A 9,800-nucleotide genomic window follows, 5' to 3' on the forward strand; every position below is an offset into this window, starting at 1 on the left:
TTTCTCTTGTCCAGTCGGGGGCTCGGGCCTTGGCCCTGCTCCCGGGGAGGCCACTGGCCCCTGAGGTCACTGCGCCAGTGGCCACTGGCGCTGCTGAGGAGGAATCGGCAGCGAGGGTGCCGACTGAGACCCCCCGCAGTCTCAAAGTCCCGGGCTCGGGGGCGCCGCCCCGTGGCTCACGGCATCTTCGCCTTGTTCCTGTTCTTCTGGAGTTTGGTGTGCACCACTTTGAGGGTGGTCAGGAAGTTGCCCAGGAAGAGGACCAGGAAGGTGATGGCCAACACGAACACCTGGCGGGACAGGGCAGCGGGGAAGGAGGAACAGGCCGTGCCAGCTCCGACCAGCTCCTCCTGCTGGGGTGCCACCCCACCCCAGACCTCAGAACCCTTCGCACAGGCCACCCACCAACTGCAAGGTTTCGCAGGCGGAAGGCAGACATCCGGGCCAGCTGGGTGAAGGACTGAGTCCTGGGGTCAGGCCGGGCCCTGGGGAGTGTTCAACGGGGGCCACCCCTGAGGGGCTCCCAGGCCCAGCAGCAGAGTCTGGGCCCCATGGAGGAGAGCAAAGGGGGCAGGCGGCTACGGAAGTAATTTCCCCCAAGTCGGCCCAGCCTTCCCCAGGACCTCCCCTGCCCCTCCACATACACACTGTTCCCCAGGACCACCCTCTCTCACACCATATGGGAAACCCCCGGGTGAGGCACCAGGACCCCAGCTTCTGGTAGCCACTGCCCTGAGACACCGAAACCCCCCAAATGAAACTGGGGCACCCTAGGCCAGAGTAGCCTGAGGGCCAGTTCTGGGCCCTGCCTTTGGGCTCCGTGGACCCAGGGCCTGCCATCGCCTGGGAACCCATGAGGCCCAGCCCGGGGATGGCTGGTGAATGGGGAAATGAGGGAGAGGCTACAGACACTGTGTTCCTGGAGGTTACCCCAGAGTAGGGGACACCCACAGACTCCAGGGTACTCACGTGGCCAAAGAACAGGAAAGGCAGGAGGAAGGTGAGGCCCCGCCACATCCAGGACTGGAATCCCTCTGTGGAGGAGGGAGAGGGCGAAGGCCTGTGTGAGGGACCCGGCTGCCCCACGGCCCCACCAAGCGCCCACTGCTTGGCCGTGCCAGTCACCCCTAGATTAGCTAGGCACAGACAGACACAGCGCGGGGGGACAGCCCTCAGCTCTTACAGGTGCGGGAGAACTCACCTTGAGAACCACCCAGAGAGCATGCAGAACGCCCGTCACCAGGCCTGACAGCTCAGCCTGAAGTCACCAAGGACAAGTAGGCTGGACAACACTTATGGAATGCTGATGTGCCAGGGACTGTTTAAAATTTTCTTTAGTTTGCACTTTATAGTGAACTTTCAAATACATCATTTCAACCGAGTCTTGTCAAAGCAAGGCCTACTTTGTGGAGCAATAGAAATGACCATCCTAAGAGATAGCAGAGTTTTATTAAAAATAGTTTCCCCTGAGAGCTTAGATGAAAGGTCTCCAAGCTTTTCTGATTGGGCACCCAACCCTATGAGATAAAAAGTTACACACACACCGCCGGCCGGGATGGCTCGGTGACTGAGTGCTGACCTATGAACCAGGTGGTCACGGTTCAATTCTTGGCCAGGGCACATCCTGAGGGCTCGATCCCCAGTAGGGGGCGTGCAGGAGGCAGCCAATCAATGATTCTCATCATTGATGTTTCTATTCTCTCCCTTTCCCTTCCTCTCTGAAATAAATTTTTAAAAAAATTTAATAAATAAAAAAATATATTTTTAAAAGTTCACACACATTCCCAATGTGTATATATGTAAATGTTGATATATATTTATATGTAGACATACTACACATCGGTTATATATGTACAACAGCAGTGGGCTAACACACACATACACACACACACACACACACACACATATATATATATATAGTATATTTTTATTATAAATCACAGACAAAAAATAGACATTTTGAAAGGATAAGAGAGAAGCCAGCACGGAGGGTGCACAGCTGGTCTCACACGTCACTAAAACAGAATCCACAATGAATTATGAAAAGCAACTTGGGTGGAGGCCAGCAGCCCTGCCTTCACGTGTGGGAGGTTCTGTTATGTCCTCACCGGCACATGCTCCCGCTGTGGGGAGTTAGGAGTCAGATCTGGGGGAGCAGGCAGGGGCCAGTACTAGTGCCCGCCCCCACCCCCCCAGGTCGGCTACTCACCCACAGTGAGGTCCAGATGATTCCTTTCCCCCAGAGCCCGCAGCCGGTAGAGGCAGCCCCGCTGGTAATAATATTGCAGGAACTGGACACAGCCTGCAGGGGGCGCGCAGCACGCGGAGGACTGAGTGACACTTCCACCGCAAAGGGGTGGGTCTTCACAGCCCAGAGGGTACAGCCCTCTCCCACCCACACCCCTCCCTCTCTCTCAAATAGAAACTTCTAGAGCTTCCCTAGGCATGCAGTAGGCACGCAAAAGAGGCTTGCACCGGGCTAGGAGCTGTGTGCAATGGGATAGTTCCGTACAATGGGATACTTGTACTGAGGGTGAAAAAAGCCCATGGTAATTGTTTCCCGGGTTACATGCAAAGCTGTATGTACAGAGGGATCCCGTGTTTGGGGACTATACGTAATGCAGTATATATGCATATACGTATTTGGGAGTAAAATGTTAGGAAGGACATACACCTATTACCAGTGGTCACCCCAAGGGCGAGACTGTACATAATTTTCATCCTCAGCTTTATATATTTGGACTTGTTCGTAAGCAGGGTTTTATTTAAAAATTAAGTTGTATTTTTTTTGAGTGGGCAATATGCACACGGTATAAAATTCAAAGGGAAGAAACAGGTCTATGGTGAAAAGTAAAACTCGCTCTCCCTGTCGCCAACCATTCAAGCTCCCCGACCCCTGGGGCAGTGCATTGTATATAAATCCAGGGCTGTTCCTAAATGAGAAAAAAAGAACATATATTTCCATTTTCAGGAAAACAAAGTTAGTGCCCCAACACCAGTGGGTTCTCAGAGGTGGCGATTGGTTGGGAGAAGAAAGAGGCGGTGACTGGGGCTCCAGGGGGGCAATGGGGCAGGCCATCGCTAGAGGCTGGGGGTGGAGGAGTAGGATGGAGTTGACCTGGGGGGCAGGTAGCTCTTTGGATTTCCAGGGACCTCCGCCAGTGCCCTCTCCCCTCCAGGAAAGACATACCCCTCCGAGGGACAGGGCCTCCACAGGGAACCCCGTGCCCCCTCCCCTGAATGTAGGCAAGAGACTCACTCTGAAATATGGAAAACGCTAAAAACTGACTGCGAAACTTCTGATAGATTAGTCCGTTGGGCCTGCAGAGAGGGAAAAGGTGAGGGGTCCTGGGGAATCAGACATCCATCCCGCCCATCCTGTTCCCACTGGGAGAGAGGAAAGGGTTTTACATTTAAACCCAAATCCCAGTGTCTACCTTCTCTACCACCCGTGTCCCTGGGGGCGCATGCAGTTTTGAAGTCTAAGTTCCCACAGGTCCCCCCTCCCTCTGGGCCTGACGCCTCGGTGCCACAGCCTGTCCTTGTGCTGCTGTCCAGCCTTGCTCCCTGTCCCCTGTGCCCCAGCCTTGCTCCCTGTCCCCTGTGCCCCAGCCTTGCTCCCTGTCCCCTGGGCCCCAGCCTTGCTCCCTGTCCCCTGTGCCCCAGCCTTGCTCCCTGTCCCGTGCCCCAGCATTGCTCCCTGTCCCCTGTGCCCAAGCCTTGCTCCCTGTCCCCTGTGCCACAGCCTTGCTCCCTGTCCCCTCTGCCCCAGCCTTGCTCCCTGTCCCCACTGCCCCAGCCAGCAGGAAGAGGGTACATTTCCAGGAAAACTCCCTGGGGCTCTGCTGTAATCTCACACTCTCCTTGGCCCCAAAGTCAGCCCCGCCCGGGCCAGGGCCTTGGAAAGCCATCTGGGCCCCTCACCCACGCAACTAGTCCCTGTTCACAGCCCCCTGGGGAGGGCAAGGGGAGGCGTGGGGGGCGGGGCAGGAGACACTCACCAGGTCAGCATCACTCCAGACAGGAAGGTGGACACGTAGTGGTGCGACACCCACCAGCCTTTAATTCTCGGAGAGAACAAGAGAAGGGAAAGCTCAGGCAGGGAGAGGAAGGCAGGCATCGCCCAGCTTCCCAGCCTCTGTGTGTGTGGTGGGCGGGGACTTTGTCCTCCTCCCTGTCCTACGAAGACGCACAACCACACTAGGCCACCCATCGATGAGCCAGGAGACCCACAGAGGCTTCCAGGTACCCTGAGAACGCAGCCCTAACCTCAGCGCGGCTATAACCACCTCCCTGTCCCTTCCTCCTCAAACCGCTGATACCTCAGGACCTGTTATGGACTCAATTGTGTGTCCCCAGAACTCACAGATTGAAGCCCTCGCTAGCCCCCAGTGTGACCACATTAGCAGAGGGAGTCTTTTAAGAGGTCACTGAGGCTGACTGAGGTCATAAGGATGGGCCCCCATCCAATGGCACTGGTGTCCTCAGAAGAAGAGGAGACGCACGAGGAGTGTGCGTGCTCACAGAGCGAAGGCCACGGGAGGGCACAGGGACCGTCCGCCAGCCAAGGACAGGCCTTGGGAGACACCAGCCCGGCTGGCCCCCTGGTCTCGGTTGCGGAGCTTCCAGGACTGAGAGAAAATGGATTTCTGCTCTTGGAGCTGCCGGTCTGTGTACTTTGTCAAGGAAGCCGCGCTGACCAACGGGGAGGGCCTTTTGTACTTTCTCTCTGCTCCCGGGCCTTGGCCTACAGGCCTCCTGGTCCAAGTTCAAGTTCTGTCTGTCACCTCCTCCAAGACCTTCCCCGACCTGCTTATCCAAGTCAGCCAGACAGCCCCGCCCTGGATCACACGGTCCTGCTGCCTCTTCCTCGAGGTGCTCACCGCTGTCTGGAATCCTTACTGCGTTCTCCTTTGTTTCCTGAACCCCCTTCCCCACTCAGATGTCAACTCCAGAAGCGCAAGATTCCTGTCTTTCTGGTTCGTTGATGCACCTGCTCAGAGCAGGTGCTCAGTAAATTTGCTGAATCAACACAGAACACACACACTTTGACAGAGAGCTGCAGCACCTCACACCACCCCAGCCGCAGCTGCTCCCGGGAGCCCACACCCTGGGCGAGTCTGCTCCTCCGTCCACTGCAAGCCCACATCCAGCCCTGGACTTCACCCCACCCAGTCCAGAAGCTGTGGGGACCCTGTTGTCAGAGCCCAGTGCCTCCCCCCCCCCAGCTCAGGGTTCTCACTCCACAGCCGGGGAGGGATGCTGGACCCAACACCTTCGCCCTTTAAAGTCCCTGAGATTGTCTTGGATCTTTGCTGGCCCTTCCTGGTCCCTCTCTGGGAGCTCAGATAACGGAACACAGGGCGGCAGAGATATGCTTTGCCAAACACAGCCTGGGAGCAGGAGGGCTCCCTCCTCCCAAGGATGGGGCTGTAGTGATTGGGACACCAGAGGCATCTATAGGAGGTATCACACCATTTCTCTCTCTCTCTCTCTCTCTCTCTCTCTCTCTCTCTCTCACTGGGGTGGGGGCCAAGCGAGGAGATGGGGTCGGGGGCACCACTGCTCACAAGGAGGAGGAGCCGGAGGACCTGCTGGCTTGGGGGGTGAGCTGCTGGATTAGACTTCCTTTTTAACTAAATCATCCTGCAACTGGTTTTCTCATCTGGATTCCCAGGCTGGTACCCATGGACCTGTCACATGGCATTTCAGGATGTGGCTCTGCCACAGTCCACGTGGTTGCGCCTCAACGGTCACTACCATTCTCGGTGCTGCCAAGACACCCCCATGGAAGCCCCTGGTGTGATGACACTGTTTCTCCAAGAAGTGGGATGACTGGCTCAGAAGTTGCCCCCCAAAATCTCAACCCCAATTTATACTCCCATCGGCAGCAGGGAAGACAATTTGATTCCCCAAACCCTCACCAACGACTGAAACCAAATTTTAAAATTTCTGCCCAACTTATTAGGTAAAAATGGGTGTGTCATTGAGATTTCCATTTGCATTGTCCTAACGGGGGTTTAAGTGGCCTCAAAACCTTCCGACCAGCCCTAGCTGGTTTGGCTCAATGGACAGAGCCTCGGCCTGCAGATTGAGGGGTCCTGGGTTCGATTCCGGCCAAGGGCACATGCCTGAGTTGCAGGCTTGATCCCCAGTGGGGGGCATGAAGGAGGCAGGCCATCAATGATTCTCTCTCATCATTGATGTTTCTCTCTTCCCCGCTCCTTTCCTCTCTAAAATCAATAAAATATATATTTAAAAAAAAAAAAAAAACCTTCCGACCAGAATATAGACATCATAAGAGCAGGGACTGGCTCGTCCTCATCCCTTCTTCTCTTTGCAGCCCCATTACAGTTCTGGGTGCAAACCAGGTTCAGTCAATGGCCTGTGGGTCCCTCAAAGGTTATGGTGAAGGACAAAGCTTTTTTCTTTATTCCTAGCATGACCAGCACTAGGTAAACAGAAGGAAGTAAATTAATGTTGAAATGCCCAGGAGGTGCATCTGGGGAAAGCCACAGCTGGTCTGGATGCCACCAGCACAGAGGGGACAGGAGACAGCTGCAGGTGCCACGGGAGTTCATGGGACAAGATAAGACGTCCACTCACTTCCCAGTTCCGCCTCTCCCTCTTCGTGTCCCTGTCTTGCCTGTCGGAGTCTAGGAGGCCCCTGGCACTGGTTTTCTGATAGAAAAGGCAGTTGGCCACCTCAGACTTTTAGCTTGAAGAGCACCCAGGAAACCTCTCTGGAACCTCCCCAGCTCTCTGCGAAGCCACACACACGTCCTCGGGTCCTGGCGAGTCCCGTGCTCCTCTGTCCTAGTCTCCAAACTCTCCGGACAAACGTCCTCTCTCCCCCTGGGAAAGGCCTGAGCCAGACACAGGCTCTGGGCAACGAGCTTGGTTGAGCAGCAGCTTTTCATTTCACAGCTTGCTGTGCCCGGAGCCCAGCGATGACAGCTGCCACTCAATGGCACTGGGAGAGGCTACACGTCGCTTCGTCCCCGGCCCCATCGTCCATCTACACAGCCCAGGCCTCTGGGCAGGTTTTGTGCACGTGTGTATGTTTATATAACATTTTTATTGTGATACAGTTCAGACCCATACAATTCACCCATTTAAAATATAGATTCAGAGTTGTGCTACGGCACCACAATCAGTTTTAGGACATGCTTGTCACCCCAGGAAGAAACCTGCACCCAGTAGCAGTCTCTCTCCGAGCCTGATTTGGACAGAAAGGATGCTTGCAGGGCGGGCGGGCTTTTTCATGAGCAGACAGTAGGTGCCCCGGGAAGCATGGAGCACTCCTGCCGGAATGTAGGGACATCAAGTCCTGGTGTCTGCGGCCTGTGCCCAGGATGACCACAGCCCCCTACAGGACACCTTGGCCACATCTGGATGTGTGTGGAGGATACCGCACCAGCCACTATTCATCTGAAGGCCATTCCTGTAATCTGGGCAGTTGGTGGAATGGCTTCTACACTGAGGCTCCCTCCGTTGCCAGCTACCACTATGCCTTAAAAGCTTGTTAGAGCCAGGTGCCCAAGGCTGGCTAGCCAGAAAAATGAATATGATCCCCGACTCATTATTTGTTCTGGCCCAGAACTAACTGAGGAGACATCTGCTGTTTTGCCTGTCTGTCAATCACCCCCATTCCGGTCCAGGCTTCAGCTTTCTTTCAGGGAACCTATTCACGGCCACTCCCAGTCAGGATGCTTGGGTGCTGCTGAATAATATAACTGGGCACATGACCCAGAGCCAGCCACAGCGATTGGCTCAGGGATGAGCATGTGACCTGTGTCTAGCCAATCAGGAGTCTGTCTCAAGATTACAGCTAAATCTACGAAGGAAAAGGACTCTGGGGTTGCTGATCCAGTAGGATGCTGACCCCGGCTGCTGGGAGCCAGAGCAGGGGACAACAGAATAAGGAGAAGGAGGAGGGACTGTTAACACTGAACCCTTTTTACCTCCTTGAACTATTTATATGCTCCCATAAATCCCCTTCATGTTACTCCTATCAGGTGGTTTTCAATCATTTGCAAATCTGCAAGGGAGGCTGACTTGCTTATCGCACTAACTAAGCTAATGAGCTACTTCTCACCTGGGAGGCATCAGACACAAAGCAAGGGTGGCTCCGTCCCACGAGGGGGAGTCCCCCACCTCTCCAGGCCTGCTTCCCTGACCGCACCTCCAATTCAGGTCCCAAGTGCAACAGGGAACAGGATGACAGAGGCTGTCACACCAAAACTGGGCCCCAAGTCTCCAGGAAGCCGTATGGCTCAGCTCCATCTGTCCTCAGAACACGGTAAGGCCCCACGGGCCCTGCCTCATCACAGAGCTGGGGTTGAATTCATTTCACACCAAAACAGGGCATTTATGGGGCAGCAACGCTGAGCGCCTGAGCTGACCCTGGGATGCTTCAGAGGTGAGAAAGGTAGAGCTCACCCCTCCCTCCTCCTCACTGTGCTCTCTTAGCTACTGGTTTCTTAGCTATTCCCTCGTAAGGGCCAAGTGTGAGGGGGCAGAGTGGTTCCACATGCAAAGCTTTGCATCACAAGCTCAGAGACAACACTTCCTGCTGTCCCATCAGAGCACGCATTCCAGAGAAGCCCTGGAAAAGCCCCAGCTAAAAGCGTTAGGCAAATATTTAGGCTTGGCTTTGGAACCCCACTTCCTCCTTTTGTCCCCTCCGATTTTCCTGGTGTGCCCCACACGTGCAGGGACCTCCGCTCAGTCCTGCTCCCACCCATGGCTTACCACACTAGAAAAAGAGCTGACCAGAGTAACTTACTAAAGTGTTAGTGACATCAGAGACGCAGCATGCCCCGAACACTCTTACTGTGAGAGCATCAGGCGGGTGAGACTCCAAGACTGAAGGCACAGGAAGAGCATTAGTGACCAGGAAGCCCTGCCAAATGCCCTGGTCCGTTTCCCCACTAAATGCTACCCTGGCTCCCCTCCAACCAGCCCTAAAAGCAGAAAGCCGCTATTCACTAAAATTCAGGCAAACAATGAATGTTATTTATTGGGTAAGATTTTCTACTTCGGTGTTTCCCAAAGCATGGGGTGTGTATCACTGAGTTTTAGATGACATTTGAGTGTAACACTAGATCAAGCATGTCAAACGCATGCTTGCACCAGATGATACTGAATTATATCTCTTTCCGTTCTCCTGATTAGGTCGAGGAGATGGTCTTGGTTAGATGCTAGTATATCTTGAATGCGTCTCTACATCCGTTCGTCTCCCTTTCTACACATGAACAAACACACATAAGGAAAAACACAAGCCCAGAGCCTTCAATAAATTAGACAATGAAAACAAAAAGATATTTTTATACTACTTCCTCTTTCCTGTAATTGATGCTGGTTTTCCATGTAAAGTGGTGAAATAAAGCTTCCTTTTAAAACAAATATTTATTTAAGTGAAAAAAAAAAAAAAAAGGAGATGGCTGATTTAGAATGTGGGAAAAATGATGCCCTGACCGGTGTGGTTCAGTTGGTTGGGTGTCGTCTAGCGCATGAAAGGTTGCAGGTTCGATTCCTGGTCAGGGCACATGCTGGGATCTGCGCTCAATCCCTGGTGGGGGGTGTGCAGGAGGCAGCTGATGGATGTTTCACTCTCAAATTGTTGCTTCTCTCTCTCCCTCTCCCTTCCTCTCTCTCTAAAAAGCAATTTTTTAAAATTTAAAAATGTAATAAAAAATATAATGTGTGAAAATGACCATCTAGGTGATACAAGGACATGGCAAAAATGGCGTGGATGGGACAGGAATGAATGCAGTTTGAGAAACACTGATCTTTTA

At 53.7% G+C, this 9,800-nt stretch overlaps 1 protein-coding gene and 1 long non-coding RNA gene across 2 annotated transcripts in view; both read right to left on the reverse strand.

Annotated features, from left to right (window-relative positions):
- Nucleotides 1–9,800, reverse strand: part of TMEM120B (transmembrane protein 120B) — a 45,065-nt gene continuing 35,265 nt past the window's right edge. Inside the window, exons 7-11 of the mRNA XM_006768898.1 lie at nt 4,002–4,067; nt 3,260–3,321; nt 2,210–2,302; nt 970–1,034; nt 1–353 (exon numbers count right to left, since the gene is read on the reverse strand). Of these exons, the coding sequence (XP_006768961.1) occupies nt 177–353; nt 970–1,034; nt 2,210–2,302; nt 3,260–3,321; nt 4,002–4,067 (463 nt within the window). The 3' untranslated portion in view covers nt 1–176. The remainder of the gene's footprint in view (nt 354–969; nt 1,035–2,209; nt 2,303–3,259; nt 3,322–4,001; nt 4,068–9,800) is intronic.
- LOC107183956 lies at nt 4,910–9,535 on the reverse strand. The gene is made up of 2 exons (XR_001514775.1): nt 6,275–9,535; nt 4,910–6,037 (listed from the first exon to the last, which is right to left on the reverse strand). It is a non-coding gene; the product is annotated as an uncharacterized LOC107183956 (long non-coding RNA).

Source organism: Myotis davidii, unplaced genomic scaffold, assembly GCF_000327345.1.
Source record: "Myotis davidii unplaced genomic scaffold, ASM32734v1 scaffold223, whole genome shotgun sequence".
In the NCBI taxonomy this organism is placed as follows: Eukaryota; Metazoa; Chordata; class Mammalia; order Chiroptera; family Vespertilionidae; genus Myotis; species Myotis davidii.